This window comes from Durio zibethinus, chromosome 26 (genome assembly GCF_047325235.1).
Source record: "Durio zibethinus cultivar Kanyao isolate XHJ-2024 chromosome 26, ASM4732523v1, whole genome shotgun sequence".
In the NCBI taxonomy this organism is placed as follows: domain Eukaryota; kingdom Viridiplantae; phylum Streptophyta; class Magnoliopsida; order Malvales; family Malvaceae; genus Durio; species Durio zibethinus.
Genome location: NC_143187.1, coordinates 6,658,372 through 6,679,450, shown reverse-complemented (window position 1 = coordinate 6,679,450; position 21,079 = coordinate 6,658,372). Strand labels below are relative to the sequence as shown.

At 36.5% G+C, this 21,079-nt stretch overlaps 3 protein-coding genes and 1 pseudogene across 9 annotated transcripts; 1 reads left to right on the top strand and 3 right to left on the bottom strand.

The window, feature by feature from the left end:
• The first annotated feature begins 220 nt into the window (after positions 1-220).
• Positions 221-2,352, top strand: LOC111318645 (LOB domain-containing protein 4). Of its 2 annotated transcripts, XM_022921517.2 has the most exons (3): positions 221-534; positions 1,722-1,895; positions 2,168-2,352. In XM_022921517.2, exons 1-3 carry the CDS (start codon positions 358-360, stop codon positions 2,177-2,179), a joined length of 363 nt encoding a protein of 120 aa, XP_022777252.1. In that variant the 5' UTR covers positions 221-357; the 3' UTR covers positions 2,180-2,352. The 2 variants fall into 2 exon arrangements, with proteins under 2 accessions (XP_022777252.1, XP_022777251.1); XM_022921516.2 differs by having other exon boundaries at positions 1,722-2,184.
• A 2,487-nt stretch (positions 2,353-4,839) lies between these two features.
• LOC111274779 (photosystem I reaction center subunit III, chloroplastic pseudogene) lies at positions 4,840-6,509 on the bottom strand (annotated as a pseudogene). The gene is made up of 2 exons (XR_016334152.1): positions 5,582-6,509; positions 4,840-5,147 (listed from the first exon to the last, which is right to left on the bottom strand). The product of XR_016334152.1 is annotated as a photosystem I reaction center subunit III, chloroplastic pseudogene (transcript).
• Positions 6,510-6,660: 151 nt separating this feature from the next.
• LOC111274778 (cyclin-T1-4-like) lies at positions 6,661-13,402 on the bottom strand. Of its 2 annotated transcripts, XM_022859682.2 has the most exons (7): positions 13,281-13,402; positions 11,528-11,850; positions 9,923-10,004; positions 9,446-9,580; positions 8,607-8,782; positions 8,374-8,525; positions 6,661-8,044 (listed from the first exon to the last, which is right to left on the bottom strand). In XM_022859682.2, exons 2-7 carry the CDS (start codon positions 11,752-11,754, stop codon positions 7,020-7,022), a joined length of 1,797 nt encoding a protein of 598 aa, XP_022715417.1. In that variant the 5' UTR covers positions 11,755-11,850; positions 13,281-13,402; the 3' UTR covers positions 6,661-7,019. The 2 variants fall into 2 exon arrangements, with proteins under 2 accessions (XP_022715417.1, XP_022715418.1); XM_022859683.2 differs by lacking the exon at positions 9,446-9,580.
• Positions 13,403-14,062: 660 nt separating this feature from the next.
• On the bottom strand, positions 14,063-20,917 carry LOC111274777 (vacuolar sorting protein 3-like). Of its 4 annotated transcripts, none has more exons than XR_016334150.1 (14): positions 19,704-20,917; positions 18,938-19,213; positions 18,448-18,644; positions 18,074-18,215; positions 16,956-17,228; positions 16,770-16,842; positions 16,544-16,592; positions 15,911-16,199; positions 15,666-15,721; positions 15,446-15,514; positions 15,229-15,340; positions 14,965-15,054; positions 14,727-14,856; positions 14,063-14,366 (listed from the first exon to the last, which is right to left on the bottom strand). XR_016334150.1 is itself a non-coding variant. In XM_022859678.2 (14 exons), the coding sequence occupies exons 1-14, from the start codon at positions 20,808-20,810 to the stop codon at positions 14,274-14,276; spliced, it is 2,997 nt and encodes a 998-aa protein (XP_022715413.2). In that variant the 5' UTR covers positions 20,811-20,917; the 3' UTR covers positions 14,063-14,273. The 4 variants fall into 4 exon arrangements, 2 of the variants coding, with proteins under 2 accessions (XP_022715413.2, XP_089611503.1); XM_022859678.2 differs by having other exon boundaries at positions 14,727-14,897; XR_016334151.1 differs by lacking the exon at positions 15,229-15,340 and having other exon boundaries at positions 14,727-14,897.
• Positions 20,918-21,079: the final 162 nt, after the last annotated feature.

Genomic DNA, 21,079 nt, shown 5'->3' with positions numbered 1-21,079 from the left:
GTCGAGCCAAATGCGTCTTATCAATGGAGAGGTGTTTTGTCTACCAAAATCTAAAGGGGTTTCTTATATGGGGTCCATCTCAGACGTACTAACCTTTTGCTTATTTAATACCACCTCACTTCTCCCCTCCAAAGCCCCCCTCCCTACTCAACTTTTCACTGCTTTTCTTTTTCATCTTCTTCTTCTTCTTCACTTCTTCTCTCTTTCAATTTCTTGTCCATCTAGTTATTTTTACATCAGCTCCAAGGGAAAACAAAAAATACTCCACAAATTAAAGGAGGGGTGAGCTGTTGACAGTAGTTACTAAAGTTAGTATTGAGGGTAGCCCTAGGATATATAGATAGACAAGTGGGAGGCATGAAGGAGAGTGGTAGGAAGCAGGGTGCATCCTCACCATGTGCAGCATGCAAACTTTTAAGGAGAAGGTGTGCCCAAGACTGTGTTTTTGCTCCTTATTTTCCTGCAGATGAGCCCCAGAAGTTTGCTAATGTGCATAAGGTGTTTGGTGCTAGCAATATCAACAAGATGCTTCAGGTTAATATTTCTACCACCACTTTTATTACTTACTAGCACTGACACACTGGGGGTCAGTTTGGGAGCCCCTTCTTCATTCCCAAGCTTTAACTTGACAAAGATTCTCTGATTAAACAATGTGAAATTTTATTTCATTCTACATTCCTAGAGTGCTCAGACACAGCTATGGCTTAATTGGGCATATAAATATACATAATCGTACTTATTTAAGTGCTTCTGAGAGAAATTTGCTCACTAAAAAACTAAGTTTTGATGAGTTTTTTTTTTTTTTTAAATCATCTGTTCTAAGGAGAAAAATATAGCTATTTCTTATTAAAGGATGAAGCATTTCCCCTGTAAATTAATGAGGTTGGCACTCATTTAGTAAAGCCAATGATGATTGTGATGATGTCTAGACATGATGCAGTTAATTTCCTGTTAATAGTCTCAATTTTTGGCACAAATTAGTAAAGATTAGCCTAGTAATGAGTTGTTTCATTTCATTTGTAGTAAGTAGGTGATATCTTTTTGTTTAAGATGAAACCAAAAATCAATCAACAGTTCCTGTCCCCTATATATAGAGCCTCTGGGTAACTTGTTCCATTGTTTCCTATTTGAAGTTCTCTAGCTGTATTAGGATTTAGGACCTAGCTAGAAACTCAAAATGTCTAAACATTGATGAACCCAAAATCACTGTGAGGGCTGTTTGGAGATCACGTGAAGGCGTTTCCTATGTTGCTTTTCTCATTGAAAATTACAGAAATAGGTTCACCCCCAAGTAGGGAAATTTTGTCGCAGAGAAACAGATCATTCATATCCATATTAAAAAAAAAAAAAACTAGTAATAAAGAATTGAGGCACCAAAATCTATTGCCCCAAAAGCAAATTTGGTGGCATATGGACAGAGGCATCTAGTAAAATACAAATCAGAAGTTGGCGTCTTGGAATCACCTACTAAAAATAAAAAAGTAAAAGAAAATGCCTTTTCATACTTTTTTTTCTTTGAATAATAGTTTTTATTTATTTTAAAGGGAATACTTTTGATAAATTCAATTATACTGAAAATGAAGCAGGGCAAATATATAAAAAAATGATGTCACCATGAGCTCATATTAGTTTGGGTTTCAGGCCCATGGGCTACAACTTTGGCCCGTTTTCCCTTCCTTTTGGGCCCTGCAAGCTGATAAATTGAGCTATCAAATTTGCAGGAGTTGCCACTGCACCAGCGAGGCGACGCGGTCAGTAGCATGGTCTATGAGGCCAACGCCAGGGTTCGTGACCCCGTTTACGGGTGTGTCGGAGCCATATCTTCACTACAGCAGCAGATAGACGCCCTCCAAACCCAATTGGCCATGGCACAGGCAGAGGTGGTGCACCTCCGGGTGAGGCAGTCCGCATCCTTTTCACATCATGGGTTCGGCCCTGCAAGCCCAAGTAATAGCGGTTCACCTGCATTCAAGCTCATGGGTTCACAAACCAAGCCCATTTTTGACATGGACATGGTGGTGGACCAGGCTAGCTTGGGAGAATCCATGTGGTCATGCTAGCTTAATTTTATATATATATATATATATATATATATGTCTAGGCTACATTTTTGTCACCCTACGCTTAATTTCCATCTTAATATAATCCCTAAATCCTTTATATACAGCAATTTAATTAGAGAACGAGAGAGGTGGTGGCAGCAGCGGTGGCGCTGTGGCGGCTGGAGTGGTGGTCAAGGTCATTTAGCTTACTTTGGTTTGAAAAGGGTCTTTGGTCATTGACTATTTATAATGTACATATATAATTTTAACTTTATATAATGGACTTTAAGCTGGTGCATGAATTTCTCCATTTCTTTCTGATTGATGGTGATGACCACTTATATTTTCCGCATTTGCTCAATACTTTGGTGGTGTTGGTTTACCTACCACCAGGTGCGCAAAATTTCCTTATCTGTTGTTCTTTGGATGAATTGCTTTTTATTGACCTAATAGAAATGAATTGTTATTCTTTGGATGAATTTCTTATCTCATTTGGTTTGGCAAACTGAATCTTTCAACTCAAAAAGAAGGGAGAAAGAAATGTGCAAGTGTTTCCATTGGTTTAATTGATAGAAATGTTATTGCAACTTTTTATCCAAGTTCAAATTTTCAACAGAAACCAATGACTTGGGAAACTAGGTATGGTATTATGTAGGAAAAGTCTAGCAAACAATTGACAAAAAAAATTAAAAAATAAAAAAGAAGCATATCCTGCTGTTTTCATGATGCAAACGAACTTTGGTTTCTTGAATCAACACTTTTGCAGGGAATGTCTTTTAACAGAAACGGAACTATCTCTCTTTAAATATAGAGACATACTTGAAAGCCTTGTCATTTGTCAAGCATGTGATTTATCATAATTGATCAGTTGGTTGAAGACTACTCAGCATCAAGCTAGGCTCCTTTTTGTGACATTAATTCTTTCGGTTCCCCAACATTAATCAAACCCATAATGATGAAAGCTTGTTGATTGAACTCATGGAAGCTATATCTACCAAAAAGGTCAGCAGTTTAGGGTGGTTAGTGTGGCTAATATGGATTCCCTCTTATGTAGACCTGTTGCCTACTTTTAATAATTTCTTTATTTCCATCCAATAATCTATGAAATAAGTGTTGGATATGTGGGTGCTGTCAAATAAACCAATCATGTCCATATCCAGTGTAGTTTAGAGTACTGAAAAATGGTGAAATGAAAGTTTCCCAGTTGTTTACAGCTTACCTCACATGGTGGGAGGAAAACACAAGCCCATTGGATCTCCAAAATTGCAAACCATTTACTATAGTCTCGACTCTCAAAGAATATTGGTAGCTTTGCACATTTTTAACACTACATATATACCATAAGACATTATTTGCCAGTAATATCTGATAATTGATTCATTTTTCAAAGCCAATGCTTAGAAAAGAGATCAATTTCCTAGTCATTAATGTTGAAACAAAAGCTAGCAAGAAAGTTAATTGGCCATGGAACTAAGAGAATCAAATTTAGGAAAGAGGAAACTTGTAAAGAATGCAGTAAAATTCAAATGTTTACACTAATTGATCCAAATTACTATGAGCTAAAAAATGTTGAAAACTGACCTAAACCAAATCACTACCTGTACCAGTTTCCTTTTGCTCCCCATTTGGGTTACCAATAGTAAAGTGGTGGGTGTATTTGACAGGAGGAATAAAGAATTAATACTCACTCTTCTCTTCTACCCCCTCTCAACGAAGGAATTTAGCTTGGGTTTGGTGGAATACACTTGCCATTATAGACTTCTATAAGTCAAATCACCCTCTCATTATGTCCCTTTGCTATGATTTAGACAGGCTAATTAACCCACAAACGCACTTTAATTTATTTGGACTCCAAAGTCTAAACACTAAAGAAGGTTATTATTATTTTTGAATTCAACAGAAAACTTTCCATCAAGTCAACCCAAGGGAAAAGGACATTTTTCATGCATGTCAAGGCTGCAATTCTGATTCCATCAAGTAACAAATTAGATTTGTTTTTACACTTTATTTGAACTTACTTTACTTTCACTGTTCTTTTCTCAAATAGTTACAATTGTGGTATCAAGGGTGACTAAAACTAAAATCAAGAAATTATTAGGGTGATCAAGGCCCAACTTTTATGCAGTCCAATATAATGTGGAAAACTGAACTGCAAACAGAAAAAGAAAATTGCAGGTTTACAACTCAAGTCAGGGTCCAATACAGAGGGCTCTAGACCATCGGACAACGGCAAAAAAAATGGGCTAACAATGAGACCCAAGTTTGCCAATTTCAACAGGATTGGTTTCCCACTTCTTTCTCTGTGAGGTTGCCAATGCAAAGAAGACTGCTGCCGTGCTGCTAATGTATTGGGTTTATATTACCTATAATCAATTAATTGTATCCGAGTATATAACAATCTCGACCATTTTTAAATACGAAGGTTTATGAATGGACTTGCCCTGGACTCAATGGCCCTGTCTGGTATACATGAGCTTGAAGGGTCAATCAGTTGTGTTTTTACAGGACATTGGTATTTGAATAAACTAAAATTTCCAATGATACTCAACTGGTCAACTCTAGACATTGTTCAAAACTAACGAAAAGACGATGTCCCACATTTATGTACTTCAGAAGAAATTCCGAGATACATGAAAACACAAAGAGCGGCCTCAACTTTTCCTTCACAACTATGTTGAAGTAGATTAATGATCATAAACTTTCAAGATGTTGATGATTTAGTTTGTAATACTTAGGTACCAGAGGAAGTTCCTGGCTCTCGATCAGTCAAATTGGTTTTGTTTGTGCCATAACAGGGTGAGAGGAGGAAACCATTGCATTAGATTTACACCATTTTTCAGTTCTCTTTTGGTGATTAAACACCTAAATTAATAGTACAAGATTTCAGGTATTCTAAGATTCCTGTGTGTAGCACATATTGTCACATGAATTTGGATAACAAAGATTGAAATGGAAAGTTGATCAGCTCCAAATGTTTCAATACCAGCATTACATACACTCAGAGTACAAGAAATTTCCCCAGGCACCTGTCTTCCTCTAACAAATATTCAGTCAAAGCACTCCTATCTTCCTACGTAGCTATCCCATCGAGTAATTCCATTCAGTCTCCGTACCCAAAAGGAATCAGAAAAAATCAAATCAATACAGCCAATTAGTTAATATTAACAATCATACATTGGAATGTTCCAATATTACCGGAAATGAAAATCACGTAAAACAATACTTCAATATTATAACAAAAATCAAGCCAAAATTTCTGTTTTTACAATTTCCTTGCGTTTTATCTCATTAATTTCACCATTTTTCTAAAATTTAGAATATTACAAGACAATAAGACAACCTATATCACAAGTTAGATCTGAATATGGTTAACATTTTAAAATTTCCTACATCCTAATTATATTTACATAACTGCTAACAAAAAATAAAGAAAAATTGTTGTTGACAGTTAAAGAGAAATAATACTATAAGGCAAGAACATACATAAATTAATCTAAAAAGACAAGGAATTTTTTAAGAGAAAGAGAGGAGAGACAGACCTGAGGAGATTACACATCCTTGACAACAAGGTCACCATTGATAAGCTCTCTGTAGGCAGCGACAGGCCAAATAAAGCCTCTAAAGAGAAGACTGGCAGCCAAAGGAACATCGATGATGATCTCCTTCATGGCTGGCTTCTTGTCATCGCGTATAGCAATCAGGTAGCTCCTTCCAACCCATCCGATCCATCCAGCGATGTACAAGAACAACAGACCTGGTGTGATGAACTCACCCCAGTGCCTCTGGTCACCATTGACTATCAAATGGGGCAACCCATCAGAGCCACAAAGCAACCCGTATTTCCCATAGTTGTCAAATCTTCTCTTGGTTTTCTCGATGGTTGCTTTGATAGCGAGAGCCGGTGCGCTGTCAGGGGCGTAAAGCTTCAACGATGATTCGAGCTTCTTGATCTGCTGCTTCTCACGTTTGGCGAATTGCTTGGACTCTTTACATGGTGTCAGCCCTGAAATGTCAGCTAAAGCAGGCAGTGGAGCTGAAAGAAGAATGGAAGAAAGAGCAAGAGCAGCTGAGAAGGCTTGGAGTGGTGAAGCTGATGGTGATGAACTCTTGTCTGAGGATGGAGTACTTGAGCATACCACCAATGATCTTGAAACTTTGGGGGTTACTTGGGAGTTTAGCATTGGCTTCAAAAGCGATTTTGAGAGATTAGTAGGGATTGTAAGAGACATCTTGGGGTTACTTTTTCTTTTTTTTTCGGTGGTTCCTCTGTCTTCTTTGTTGATGAAGAGAAATCAAGGAGGATTTGACAGGAGGGAGAGATGGGTTCTAGATTCTGAGAGGGAGAGACTAGTGGTGGGAGAAAGGATAAGATACAGGGATGCAAGAAAGCTGAGTTGGATGGTTGTGATTGGCTAAGACTGTTTGGTTGCGAGTTTCAGATTCTCCCTATATCTGTATGTTTTGGATAGATTGTTGTCGTCGGTAGGCGCGCTCTTCATGAGCCACGGCTACTGATTACTGTTGCAATATCTCTACACGTGTGATGTTTTTGAAGTTCAATAATAACAAGAAAATAAAGATTAGAGTTAGCAGAAAGAGGAACTAGTTCAACAGTGCATGCTCGAAAATGCAGCATAACTAAAATATAGAAGGCAGTGGGGGAATAATATGACCAAGGAAATGGAGTTTTCGGAGATTGTCTACGCTCACTATATTTTTTTTTTTTCTATATATTATGAAGTACATAAATGGACGGCCTCTTTACTTTCTCTTGATGCCCCTGCCATTGTGGCGACTTAAGTAACCCTTTTCGTTTCCAACATTCTGTTACATCCAACATAAGCGCCATTGTTAGGCAATCAAAATCAAACTAATTTAAGTACGATTCTAGATGTTTCAGTTTCCAAATGGATCATTCTCTGACCATTTATGGGACCAAAGTTCAAAATTATCAATAGCAACGGTCTAACATCAGTCTCACAAATGATTCTCGTGTGCATGCCTTCTATGCTCTTTATCTGCATAACTACTTCGACCCATTTTATGCCCATCTTCTATGGTGTCATGGTTGTAACTTGACATGTACTCATGACGCTTCTTCCCTTCTGGGTGCCTGTCAGGTGGGCTTCCACCTTTTCTCTTTCTGCTGTTCACCATCGGAGAAGTATCATCCAGCATTTCTCCTTCTTCAGCAGCTTCTGTTTCAAGCCCCCTAGATGACTGCCCCTTTGCAACAACAAAGTGGTTCCCTTCTCCCATTTCCCCATGATCCTTAACATGATCTGGATTCTCGGGCCTAGACCAGCTCTGTCTACGTTCTCGCTTGATTTTCTCACCTTCTACAGCCAATTCGACACCATCCTCTAGCTCCTTCTCAATAAGATCATCTTCATCCATGAAATCCTTTTTCTTCATTGTTTCCCCACGAGACTTCCTCCTTTTCTCAAGTGCAGCCTTCAGCTTGTCTTTGTCAATTTTGATAGCTTCTTTCGGGGACTGGCCAACTGGTCCTTCCCTAACGTCCAAGTTTCTCCCAACCACCCCACTAGCCTTACGTGACGCTCCATCATCTCTCCACTCACCTGTTTCTGCAATGTCATATCTTCCACCAGTTCTTTCCTGTTCTTCCCCAACTGTTCGCTCCATTCCAGACCTAGATTTATTTGAAACTTCCCTTATGTTCTCCTTCTGGGGCAATTGCTCAGGATGTTGATTATCCTTGGTTTCTATATCCATCTTGTGATCAGTAATAACACTGCCCATCTCCCCACTCCCATTATCATTACTTTGATTTTGAGCACTTCTCGATGGCATCCCATGATTGTCCGCAGATGAGTAGTCAGCTGTTGCCCGTGAGGATATTTGTTTTTCTTCACTTCCAGAAGGATGTTTAGCTGGGGCTCGATAAGACATACTACCGCCGGCACTTCCTTCTACTTCACTGCCCTGAGATGGGGGTAGTCTGTTTTGCTCATAAAGTTCCAGCATTTGATTGCTAACCTCTGCAAGATAAACACAGTGACTAAGTAGAATATCCAACTAAAGCTACAAAAAAAAAAAAAAGACACAAAAGGATAGCTAAGATTCACAGCAGCATCCATGGCATTTCACACTAGATGGCAATAAGCAAACTGCCTACCAAATCCAAAAGAATTACATTAAATAGATAGCTATAATCATGTATTTGGTGGGCCAATTTTAAGAGAAGCAACATTCAACAAATGCTATAAGCAAGCAAACACAAGCAACATCAGTTCCATTGGGGCCATCTAATAACTATCTAATTGTATTAACCAGATCTTTATTACAAAGTTATGGAGAGGAGACCAACCCTCTAATTGGCGTGGGGTGACATCAAATTCTTGCCACCAGACCTTCTCACCATCTGAAGGAAGCTTCACTTTGAGGAACTTGGCAGCAAGGAAAATGGCACCTGCCGCAATATGATGGGGCTTAAATTGCAGGCAGAGCGACGTCCTCAGCCTGCAAGCCGCTTTCCAGTGTGTCAAATGAAAACACAAGGAAGAGATCATAAACACTTGAAGAAACACCACTTAAACGTACCCATCATTGACAAAATTCCATGCAACCTGAGCAAGAGCATTCTGTGCAACCTTGAATTTCTTTATAGCCTCAACAAGAGGTTTATACGGGTGATGAACATTGAGGTCAAAACCCAAAGTGGCAAGTACAACCCTCTCCCCAAGTAAAATTAGCTCTTTTTGTTGCTCATACACTTCCTGCAAGAAATATTGAGGCTAATGAGTAACTCTAATAACTACAATTACAAAAACAAAAAATTAGAATAAAAAATAACTAGGATAATAAGAAATGCTATATTTTAACAACAATTAAAAGAAAAGTGACGTAGCAGGGAGATAGTTTAGCAAGGACACAGCTGTTGGAGGAAAAAAGTGGATTCTGAGAAAGAATTTTGAGTTCAAGAGGAACAGAAGAATAAATTCTGACATAAGCAAAGAGAACACACCAGAATACTGGCAAGGTATATGTATCAGACAAATTTTTTACACAAATTGGCAATATATCACACAATAACGGTGGAAAAATTTTACAAGTGACTAAAATCTCAAAGGTGAAGTCCTCATACTGTACCTTGCAAGGGAATTTTAGGTCATTAGATTTTATAAGAAGAAAATATAACTAGTGGGGTCAGTCTTATATGCCTATGGAATAAGAAAATGAGTGAAAAAGAAAACTAAATAAACACGAGAGCAAATGAAATGAAAAAGATTATACAAATGGAATGGAAAGTGAGAGCAGGTTAGGGAACCATCTCGCAAGTCAGGGTGAAAGAGACATGGCATGGAGGACAAGTGGCAACTCAAGCATCAGAAAGAGGAATGCAAATAAACTGGTTAAAATACTATTAATTTAACGAACACCTTCTGTTTGATCCTCTGGGCTGCAGCAGGATCTTTTTTGTGTATTATCTCATAGGAAACAAGAATAACATCCTTTAATGGACGAGGTGTCTCTTCAACCTTCCCAGCAAGGAACATACACACTGTAGCAATGGTCTGTCAAGCATGGAAATTAAGTTAAGCACAAGGTCATAAAAATGTTCTGACTCAATGCTCTTTCTTAACAAAATTTTCCATCAGAAATGAAGTTAAAAAGAGGTATTATGTTCACAGCTTATATTATAACACTTTTCACAGTTTTCAGTGTTCCACCATTCTAGTATGCAGACCGACATTATTTCATCCAAAAGAAATAATAATTGAATTAAAATTCATAATGAAATGGAATCAAAACATAAAGACTGCTCAGATTTCTAAAAGGAAATATCTAGAGTAAACAGATTTAGCTTAAATAAAGAAGTTTTAACAAGATTAACCATGATTAGAATAATAACTCACCCTTCTATCATTCTTCGCATGTGATTGTCGAATGAAGAACCTGTGACAAAAGATTATTGCTGTGGCTATTGTTACCTGGGGCCTGTATCAGGTAAGAAATTCAATCTGAGCCAACAAATATTGATGTGCTTATGAATACACTTAATGTCAGAATTGCAGATCTCTGTGTGATTAGAAAACAGAATGTCACAAGAACTCATTCACTCATAAGATTGTAAAAAGTAAAAGAAGAAATAATAATTACATAATATGCTTTCAGGTTTGATAAACTGTTGATAAATAAGACCTAGTTACATATGAAAAGCCCTACTGTATTAACACCCATTGTTTGCTGATGTAGAACACTTTTCCAGAAATACAATGCCAAACCCAGGCAAAAAATGACAGATATTCACACACACACATACAAAACACACAAAAACACAGACAATGAGCTTACACAGTTATGTGGATTAGCTTTTGCTAACGATAAAGCACATGAATATCAAAATAAGGCAAATAATCACAAAATGACAGACTGACAGACACACATGCATCAGTCTGCTTGCAAACAACAATCCGTCAAGATTCTTTCACTATAGAAGGCCATATAGATCCAAGTATAGCATAGCAAAAGGCATCCCATCCAAACCAGGAAATGTTGCCTAAAATGATCATTAGTAGCAGCTATGAACACTATTGACAGGAAAATGAAATATATATTATATTTTTAAAAGCATAATGCTAACATTTAGACCATTTCTTTGTTATAAAGTTATGATTAAGTGATTTCAAGTTCTACTTTCCATGCACCTACCAGCATTGAAACAATTAGGTAGTTGAAATAAATAATATCTCAATGTTTTACCATGGCGATATAACCATGTTAAATACACAAATTTAAGAACTTTCTACCTAAAATAAACATTAGAAGTTACTTCCACTTTTCTTGCTATAAACTTTATGGAAAAATTGAATACAAAAACTGATCACAGATGGCTCAATATTTTAACAGCTATCCTCCAAGATTCTTTCACTACAAGAAGCCATAGAGATCCATGGATAGCTTACCAAAAGGCATCCTATCCAAACCAGGAAATGGTGCTTAAAATGATCAACAGTAGCAGCTATGAACACAATTGACTGGAAAATGAAAGATGTACTACAATCTAAAAACATAATGTGAACATTTAGACCATTTCTTTCTGTTATAAAATTATGATTAAGTGATTTGAAGTTCTGCTTCCCATGCAGATACAAGCACTTAAACAATAAGGGAGTTGCAATAAATAATATCTCAACATCCGATCATTGAGGCATAACCATGTTAAATACAAAAATTTAAGAACTTTCTACCAAAAATAAACATTAGAAGTTAGTTCCATTTTTCATGCTATAAACTTGAAATTTAATACATAAATTGATCACAGGTAGGACAGACATGCATGAGCACACTCACAAACCATGCGCAAAATTACATTAACTTTCTATTTCCATTATAAATGATGCTTCATGATCAGAATGGCTACTAATGAAACCCAATATTAAAGTTCAACAGGGCAAATCAGTTCATATGCAGCATCCAACCAAAAAAAATACTCATCCAAATGTAAACCATGAACATACACTTTCAGCCTCATGCCCAAATCCTGCAAAAATGTACAGTATGATTTGCGTAAGTACGTCTCTTTCTTCAAGTCAATAACATCCCTTCTTGATGGGGAATTTTCTTCTATTTCTTTTCTTGAAAAATACCAACGAGCTACTTCCTCTTGCTTTTCTTGAGAATTTCTAGAAGGCCCGCTATCAGAGGTTGAATGATGCGAGGAGTCCCCAGGTAACATCCCTGCCATATATATATCTCTCCAACACTACCAAACCACCGCAAAAAAGACAACTCCTAATAGGAGCAAGACTTTATTTCTTCATAACCAACCTTTAGTATTATTCTGATCAAAGATATAACAACAATGTCAGAGATCATGTTGACATGCAGAACTAATTACAGTTTAATGACCAACAAAAGAAAAAACTCAACAGTGCCTTCATTCCAGTTTAATGACCAATTACATATCAAGCTAAACCACAGAACTTGTCAACAAAATAGCAAAGACATCATAACAAAAAACTGCAGATCTTCAATGACATAAAAAACTAGAATGTTCAGCATTGCCTAATTACATATCCCATCCTATATTCATGTCACAGTGCCCCGTACTGTACCAAAAACTAACTTCCCATAAAAGTTGTAGAAACGGTTAAAGCCAAATGGTTTTTGAGATTGAAACATACTGTAGAAGAATCTTACAAGATTCCATCATATTACTAATCAAATTCCTTTTGAAGGCATCCCAACCTTTTCTATGACATTACTTGATGGAAACCACAAAAAACCTCATTCTTCAACACTTAGGTAGCAAAATGAAGTTAATTAGAAAAAGCACATAATCTAATGCCATCATTCTTAAATACTTTCATTTGACACACTTGAAAAAAGAAACCTTATATTATTTACTATCAACAATAAAGAACAGGAGAAACATTGCATTATCGGTACATAGAAATTATAAATTGAAAGTGAAATTTGTGGGCATTTAAATAATGATTATCTTAAACCTATCTGTATGCCCATTAGTTCAGAATAGCATAAGCACATAATTTGGAAAGACTAGTAAATCTTTTATAAGAATAAATGGTAGTATCTGACAGTTATCAATAAATATTTATTAAAGCAATTAAAAGTATTAGGACGAACTTTGAAAATAATAAAAGAAAAGAAAAGGCATAACATTATCATCACCAACAAACATATACATATATATATATATATATATGAGTAGAATGTTAAATTTCTAGGGAATATTAAACATTCACAAAAGGGAAAGGAAATATCGCCGAATATATAAAATAGAGAGAAAATGTCCGAAAGATATAAAAAAATGAGATTTTGAATCGCAAAATAAAGGGAAAATCTGTAACTGATCTATAATTTTACAATTTTTGCTCTTAAAACATGATATTTATCATTTATCACTTACAGTAAAGCTTTAAAGAACAAAAAAGAAAGAGATGAGGGAAAAGCCGTGATCCAAAAACCTAGATCACGACGAACCCACTCGAAGGAGAACCAAATTCGAAGATTGCGATTTTGGAATCACTCAAATTCGGATATCAAATGCTGGGACCATAAAATTTTTCGAAATTTAGATCCGAAACCTTTATCTCTCGAATAAACTCCAAAATCAATCTTTTTTTTTTTTGCTTTTTTATTTTCTACATTTCTCTAAGATAATGAGATCACGAAAAAGAAGAAGCAATGACTGAAATCTAATAAATTTGAGAAAAAGAAAAAAAAGAAAAAAAAGAAAAAGAGAATAACCTGGAGGCGGAGGCCGAAGCAGGCTCTTCGCTGCTCTCTTACTGCTCGCTTCTTTTTTCTTTCTTTTCTTTCTTCCTCTTTTCTGTTTTCTGCTATATTTCTGCGCGTGATAAAAATCAAGCAAAAAATACGCAAAGAAATTTGAGGTTTATAGATTAAAATGGTTTTACGAATTTACATGATTATCCCCTTTCTTTTGGAATAAAGAATGCCCCTGAAATAATTGACCTAATGCAATTTACTCTTCATGTTAATAATGTAAATATACCCTTCTTTTTTCTATTGATCGTAGTAGCTACTAGTAGTAGTAGTAGTAGTAGTGTACTTTTGTGACCTATGATAATAACGTGTTTGTGTTTCCTCTTCTAAGTTTGCAATCCAATAAATAACTTATTTTATTTATTCTATTAAAAAATTTATATTAATAATTTGAAAATTCGAATTCGACATTTCCAATAAAAAATCATCAACCATTAAATTAAATATTTGAATAATTTTTTTATTTTTTAATTATAAAAACATCAAATAAACTGCTTTGTTCATTATAGGGAAGTATGAAAACATTGCTATTTACAAAATTGGGAAACATATCTATGTAAGAATATAGTATATCATTGTTCCAAACATTATTTGAACGCCTTTCCCCACCATTCTATTTATAGTCCAAATTCTCCTACAACATATCTTAATATGTTTACTTCATACTTTTTTTTTATACTGTATATATTAATATATAATCATCAAGTTATGATTTTATTGTGGAGGAGGGCAAAAAAAAAGCGTGAAGAGTAAAAAGAAATGAGATTGTTAAGCCAAACAATGCAAAAGCCATGGAGTGCCACTGTTTCGGCTTTACTTCAGTATACACAGAATTTCCAGTCAAAATGCTAGCCAATGAAGTTTATCCATGACTGAAGCAAGGAAATAAGAGTAGCATGGCATCAATACAACATTGTGTCCCAAACTTTCGACCAGTCATTATCTTCCTGTGGCTTAGCGGGTAACCAGCCATCCAGGTTTGAATAAGACATCTTGCTTAAAATCACGGCCAGTGATGGAAGTTGACTCGCCTTGTCGACGGAAACACTGCAGATAAAGCAGACGAAGTTTTTTTAAACAAACAAAGCTTCCATGTAGATGTAGCTTCCAAATGTAAATGGAAACTGATGTCACTTTGAACAACTAAAAAGGCTACATCAATATGTAACACTCTTTCACACCAAACCCTAGCTTACATTGGTTTGCAATTTATTTAGCAGATGCAGATGTTTCTTGGTAGAAATTTAAAACTAAAAACCATTGGAGTTTCAAAATGATAATTGTAAAGAGTTAAAGAAATAAATAGTCATTCATTCCTAGGAAACTTCGTATAGAAACATCACAACCCCACTTCTGATCCAAACTTTGGAAAGATGAAGAAATATATAATGGTTAGTCATCACCAACCTTGTAACAGACAACTGTATCATCTGGATACATGGCAAAAAGCTTGGTTCCAAGGCGGGCATGACAAGAATCACAAAGGCTCTCATCATTAATCTGCACAAGCCTTGATCTCTCTTCCAATCTAGCAAGCCTTGCATCAATGTGTACAGCACGGGATAGATAATGAGCAATCTGGGAAAAAGAAAGATCAAGATGCAGCTCAAATCATAAGCAGTAGGACTAGTCCAAAATATCTTACTTGTCCTTGACGGTGATGATGAAGTCGAGCTCTCAACATTCTCATTATTGTATCAGATGCAAGCTGAAGAGGCATGTCAGGGGACAGAGTCTGCAAAATAAACACTCAGACTACCCAAATCAAAAAGCCATATGAGAAAAGAAACAATGTACTATAATTCCAGCACAGATAACTAGTTAGGCCTGGCTACATGATAACATAAGAGCATGTTGCACACACGCCTGCAATGAATTATGCATGTGGGAGACAGAGAGAGGGCTAGACCTCTAATACTTGCAAAGGGTCCAGTGACTCTCCATGATTATGGAGAAGGCGAACAGCAGCCTTAAACATAGGCTCTTTACCATCTCGTGGATCCAAATACATATCAAGTAACCTGATATGATCATGTCACAAACAGATTAAATAATACAAAAAAAAAGGTTCACATGCATAAGCAGAGAAGTAAAGGAAAGAAATTATAAGGGGAAAAAAAACTAACTGCATATAGGCATCTGGTCGGCCAATCTCAGCACAATACTGTTCTGCTGCGTCGCTATCCTCTAGTTTCCTGACAAGTCATTGAACGTTAACAATAAGAACGCAAGAATTATTTCTATTATGTTTATCATCTGCATTCTTGATGGCTAAAGATTATATTTACAAATTGCCTACTGCACCTAACATCCTAATTAATATTCTGGGACTTATTTGAAACTTACAGGGCCAAGATTTGGAGCGCCAATGTCTCTTGTCCCAATCTTCTGTATAGAATAGCCTAACAAACCAAAACATAATCTTAAATTAGCAAATGCTAAATGCAACAACTATTCATAAAAACATTTGAAAAAAGCAATTTAAAAAAAATAAACAGTCAATCTAGGAGTTCTAGTTGAGTATAGCATTAAAAATTCAGATAACATAGTCAACTGAACAGTTCACGACAATATACAAAGTTCTAACAGACCTTTTCCAACCATAACTCTGAGCTTTCTATCAAATCAAGGACCTCTTCTGGATCATACAAATCTGAAGATTGTAAAAATATCTGCAATCGCTCCCGCACAGGACTTTGAAAGATAGAATTTCTTTGAATATCAATGGTTTTCACTTGCTCTTCCCTTCCAGCATCAGGGCTTTGGGAGCTGCTTTCTGAATCAAATGTTTCAATAGCTGACTTGGCAAGTGAAAGAGCATAGAATGTATGGAACCGAGTGTCATCAGAGTCTTGATCTTCAATTAACCACTGAAGGTACCTACATGGATAAGCAAGCTCAATGCAAAATTGATGCAGTGAAGGTCACATCTAAAACTAATAAGAAAGAAAACTTGTATATTAAAAAATTAAAGAGCTGATATGAACAAGGAGAATACTATGACCAAACAAATAGAAGATGTTTTTACTATGAATATAGGAAAGAAAGGTATAATGATAAAAAAAAATTGAAATATTTCAAGACAAGCTGAATAAGTAAGAGCTGCCAAAGCATAACCCTGTGTATGATATGCCTACAATGGTGAGAGGTCCTAGAAGCCAAAAGTGCAGTTGCTAATTATAATGCTTCAAAAGTATAATCCATAAAATGATTTATGCACATACCGTTGGAGAATCTCAACCTTTTTTGGATCAATTGCTGCAATCACTTCATCTGCAACAAGATACTAATTAATAAATTGTGCATCATCCAGAAACAAAATTTACTGCTGAAACACTATGTGTCACTGCACAATAGTATGGCTATTGTTCATGTCAATTCCAAAAATGCAATTGACCATGTACCAGAACCATAATCCTAGACAAATTATTAACTTAAAATGCAATCCACCTGGTGAAAGCTGATCTGTTCTTTTTTCTGATGTCAAAACCCGAAATGCAAGTATTGGATTTATTTCTGCAATCTGATAAGCAATTTTCAACGTCCATAATTAACCATTAAGTTAAAGGAGCAGAAAAACTTCAATTTACAAATAATATGATAGTAAAATCTATCATAAGAAATAATATTACATACCCATGCAAGATGCTGCAGAACTAAATCCTGATCAGATGAATCCTCAAGAATCTTTGATGCCTCAGTTGCAGCAGTCTCCCTACCAGTTGTTACACTTGCACTTCCATCATGTACACCATTTTCCACAGCAGGGTCTTGCCAGAGACCGGAGGAATAATTTCTTGCCAAGATGCGCCAAATAGCAAGAGCCTTTGAGTTCATCCCTTGACTAGCATATAGGAAGGCAAGTGTCCGCAAATGCCCAGAGCCATCTAATAAAGTTTCTAACTCCTCCTGCACTGCCCATGCAAGTTGTACAGTCATCCTTCAAGCAACCTCCTGACAACGGTCTCTCTGTTTTCCAATGCATTGGAATACTAAGATTCCACATTTTATCCACATTTTTTGCACACAGGGCATTCACTTAAGGCCTATAACCATAATTTGAACTTGATACAACTAACCAAGAAAATATGTATTGAAACCTGAAAGAACTGGAATTGTACCAGTCTTGCATACCAGTTATTGCTCCCACTCCAGCTTAAGAGTATATGTTAAATTCATGTTAGAAGGAAATAATTGTCTCTTAGTGTCATTTGTTTAAAATAACAAGCAGTTAAATTGATGAAAGAAAAGCCCTAAAAGATGTTCAACTTGAGACCAGATTTTCCATTTATTTGACCAGTAAATCTGTAAATGTTTTTTGTTTTGACAAGGAAAATTTTTCTTGGAACACAAATTTTAACCTTAAACATAAAATCATGCACAATAAATCTCTTTTTACTATATATTCAAATAAGAACAACAAAATCCTTACTCCTGTATTTGATATATTTTCTTCTTTTTTACATGTGAAATAAAAGGGTAAGACCAACAATGCTCTATGATACCCAGTGTTGAGTAATTAAAATACATTATATTTATTAAGAGTTTCTGACCTCCAAGAATATCTTCTTCTATTACCTTAAAACAATCTGTGCTTAGAGGTGAATCATTGATTCAACATTTTATTCATGCATATATTACCAGTGGCTTTAAGTAACCCACTCCAGCAGGCAGCTGATTTAATGCAGAAAGGATATGATTCCAAAACTAATGCATGATTACCAAATGAGATAAGCAAAGAAAGAAGCACATACCACAATACAGCAATTTTTGGAAGATGCCAGCTTCTCCATATCATCAACATAATCTAGGGCTCTATATAGGTACATTAAAAGTGTATCAACCCCCTCCTTCACTGACAAAGTCAAATCTTTCTGATGAGACACCTCTAGATACCTGTAGCAGGGAACAACAACTTAGATAATGTTTAAGGATATTCCAAGCCACAAGACAGCGCTGCAAAAGAATACTAAAAGAGGAACAAAAGAATTATCAAATTTCGATCAAAATTGGAACTCAAATAATTTCAAAAGCCCCTATCATCTCATCTTGGCAAAGAGAGAGGAAGCTGAAAAAATGCAGAAATTATATGAGTAAAGCACAAAAACAGAGTAAACTGGAAGGGCACCTGATAATGTTCTTAATTGCAGACTCCAGCAATTCAGCCCTGGTTGGTGGATTTGATAGAAAACGTTCATCAACCACAGTTTCTACACCTGCTTTTCTGAGGAAAATAGCCCTTTGAATAGCCAACAACCCATTATCCACAACATCTTCGAGAGGTACAGGAGGGGGATGCAAACCCCAATACCGGTTTCGAGGTACCTGAAAAGGTCAATTCAACTCCTATGACAACAAACCTTCAAAAACATTCACAAGGAGTTTCAAACAGTAATCAGAAAAGAATGATCATTCAGCAATTCAAACCATACCCAAGCCAATCAACTCTTCTTTCTCTTCCTTGTTCATTGACCAGCATTACAAGTACTCTCATAGATGAAATTGGAGTAAATAATTTTATGGTGACATGATTAACACATTATCACCCAGAATCACAAGCACTACTACAGAATGTACAAAATCAGACTGTCAAAAAAATGCACTTATAGAAGACATACCAGGAGTGACCAGCGATTTGGGTCTCTCATTATAAATGGAAATACTTCAGCAGGCTGCATTGTTTCTGACTGCAAAAAGTGATCCACTGCTTCCTCAAAGTGCAAGTCAAAAAGTAACAGGAAGCCCACTTGAGCATGAAAAATGGAAAGCATTTCCGTAGATATTTCACCTTCACACTCGAGCTCCTCCACCAAGGAGATAGCTTCCTTGAAATTCTTTTTTCTCAACAGATCTTTTAGTTGCTCTTCTGAAGGCACTTTCCGGTAGCAAATGACCTGGCAATATTTAGCATAAAGAAGGACAATGTACCACAAATTCTATATTATACTAACAGCCATAGAAATGCATATGGGTTCCAAACTGAGATCATGAAGCCTAGCCCAGAATAGCAGCATAAGCCACTAACATACTCACAATTAAATTAACAGTCCAGCTCAGATCAAAGAAGTCAATTTTCTAAGATGTGATAGGTTATGCAGCACAGCAAAGTTGATGCACTTAGCTTCTAATAACCAATAGCAATATATCCATAATATTTATTGAACCTTGAAACGTAAACTATCAGCCACTATGTTGCCAAAGTCTTTTTCAATCAGTATCAAAATTTCCAGGAGTATACATAAATATGTACTCAAATACATCAATCTCAAAATTCAAACATCACATCTCATAGAAAATGCATATGTAGGATTTTATTGATCATATGTACATTTCAAACAATGTGATAATATTGAGAGATTATTTTAACAAGCATGATTCACATACCTTTGTGGGAGTAGCAACAGCAACAAGTTCCCCACTACTGTTTTCCTCATCCGCAACAATACATTGCCCAACTCCTTCAACACCAAAAGTAACTACTTGAATGCAATTACCCGATTTCTTATGGTACAGCTCCATCTTCCCATCCCTCACAACTACTGCATATGACGACAAGTCACCAATCGAATCTGGACCACCCTTACGAAACACCAAGCTCCCACCAACAGGATGCCCAAGTGAATCAACAATCACCCCTACATTGTCCACTAACAACAAAACCTTCCACTCTCTCCAAAAAAGCTTCAACAATGGTGGCCTAGATACATCGGGTAATGAAAAAATCACACCACTTTGCCCCGTAACACATGAAAACAAACTATACCCATTAATCGAACCGACAATTATGGAATCATCAAGCCATACCATAGACTTCACTCCATCAAAACAATGCATTTCTCTTAGCATTACAAAAGAAGCATTTATAAAACTACTGCTTAAAACAACGTCTATTAACATCAATTTCCTACCAATAACAAGGGCAAAAACGTAATCACCTTCTCGATTCTGCTCTAATTCCCTTGTTTTGACTCCATTTGCCCTAACCCCTCCGAATTTATCCAAAATCCGTTGCCCTTTTGATAAATTGGATGAATTACCCGTTAAATCGGTGCTTTGGGAATGGGTGCCTCGGAATCTCCGAGCAATAACGCTAATTCCTTTTAAACCACCTAATCTTTTAACGGGTTGAATCAAAAGCGAATCCGTTAGAAACAAGAACCCATCGGATAATACTAAAACCACGCCGATCTCGGCAAGAACGAATATTGATTCCACGGGAGAGTCAGAAAGGGAAACAGTGCGGAGAAGGGAAACGTTTCGGGAAAGGGAAGAGGAGGAAACGGATTCGATTGGAGGTGGATTTGGGGTTGGGCTTGGGCTTGGGTTAGGGTTAGGGTTAGGGTTCAGGGAGAGTAAAAGGAGGGAGCCGTTTTGGGTACCAATGTAGAGGGTGGATTGGGAAAGAGAGAGGGAGCATATGGAAAGGTGGTGGGTTGGGAGATCGAAGAGAGCCAAGGGCTCGACGGCGGTGCGGGACTTGGGCTTGTCCATGGGAAGGAGGTGTTAGGGGATTGTGGAAGAGATCGCCATTGAATTTGCGCTGGAAAAGTTTGGAGACGAAGAGAAGAGTTAAGACTAAAACCGTCTTCAGGCCACCTACCGGTAAATGACAACTGAAGACTATTTTGTTTGTACCCGGGGGCGCGTTGGTACTTGGTCAACTTAGCTTATACCCTATGTCGGATTTTCATTTTTTTTTTAATTTTAAATTTTTTTTTATTACTTTTATTATTTGGATTTTGATGTTTAAAAAGCTAGTA

Bases quoted from the DNA above. Each gene is read 5' to 3' on its own strand.
- LOC111318645 (XM_022921516.2), top strand. From the start codon at position 358: ATGAAGGAGAGTGGTAGGAAGCAGGGTGCATCCTCACCATGTGCAGCA. The intron at 535-1,721 runs GTTAATATTTCT...TCAAATTTGCAG, and splicing joins ATATCAACAAGATGCTTCAG to GAGTTGCCACTGCACCAGCG.
- LOC111274778 (XM_022859682.2), bottom strand. From the start codon at position 11,754: ATGGCAGGGATGTTACCTGGGGACTCCTCGCATCATTCAACCTCTGAT. The intron at 8,783-9,445 runs GTGTTCGTTAAA...TATTTCTTGCAG, and splicing joins CCCAGAGGATCAAACAGAAG to GAAGTGTATGAGCAACAAAA. The intron at 8,526-8,606 runs GTACGTTTAAGT...AGCGGCTTGCAG, and splicing joins TGGAATTTTGTCAATGATGG to GCTGAGGACGTCGCTCTGCC.
- LOC111274777 (XM_022859678.2), bottom strand. From the start codon at position 20,810: ATGGACAAGCCCAAGTCCCGCACCGCCGTCGAGCCCTTGGCTCTCTTC. The intron at 18,216-18,447 runs GTGCCCTTCCAG...TCCCTGCTACAG, and splicing joins GCAATTAAGAACATTATCAG to GTATCTAGAGGTGTCTCATC. The intron at 14,367-14,726 runs GTTGGTGATGAC...CTTTATCTGCAG, and splicing joins ATACAGTTGTCTGTTACAAG to TGTTTCCGTCGACAAGGCGA.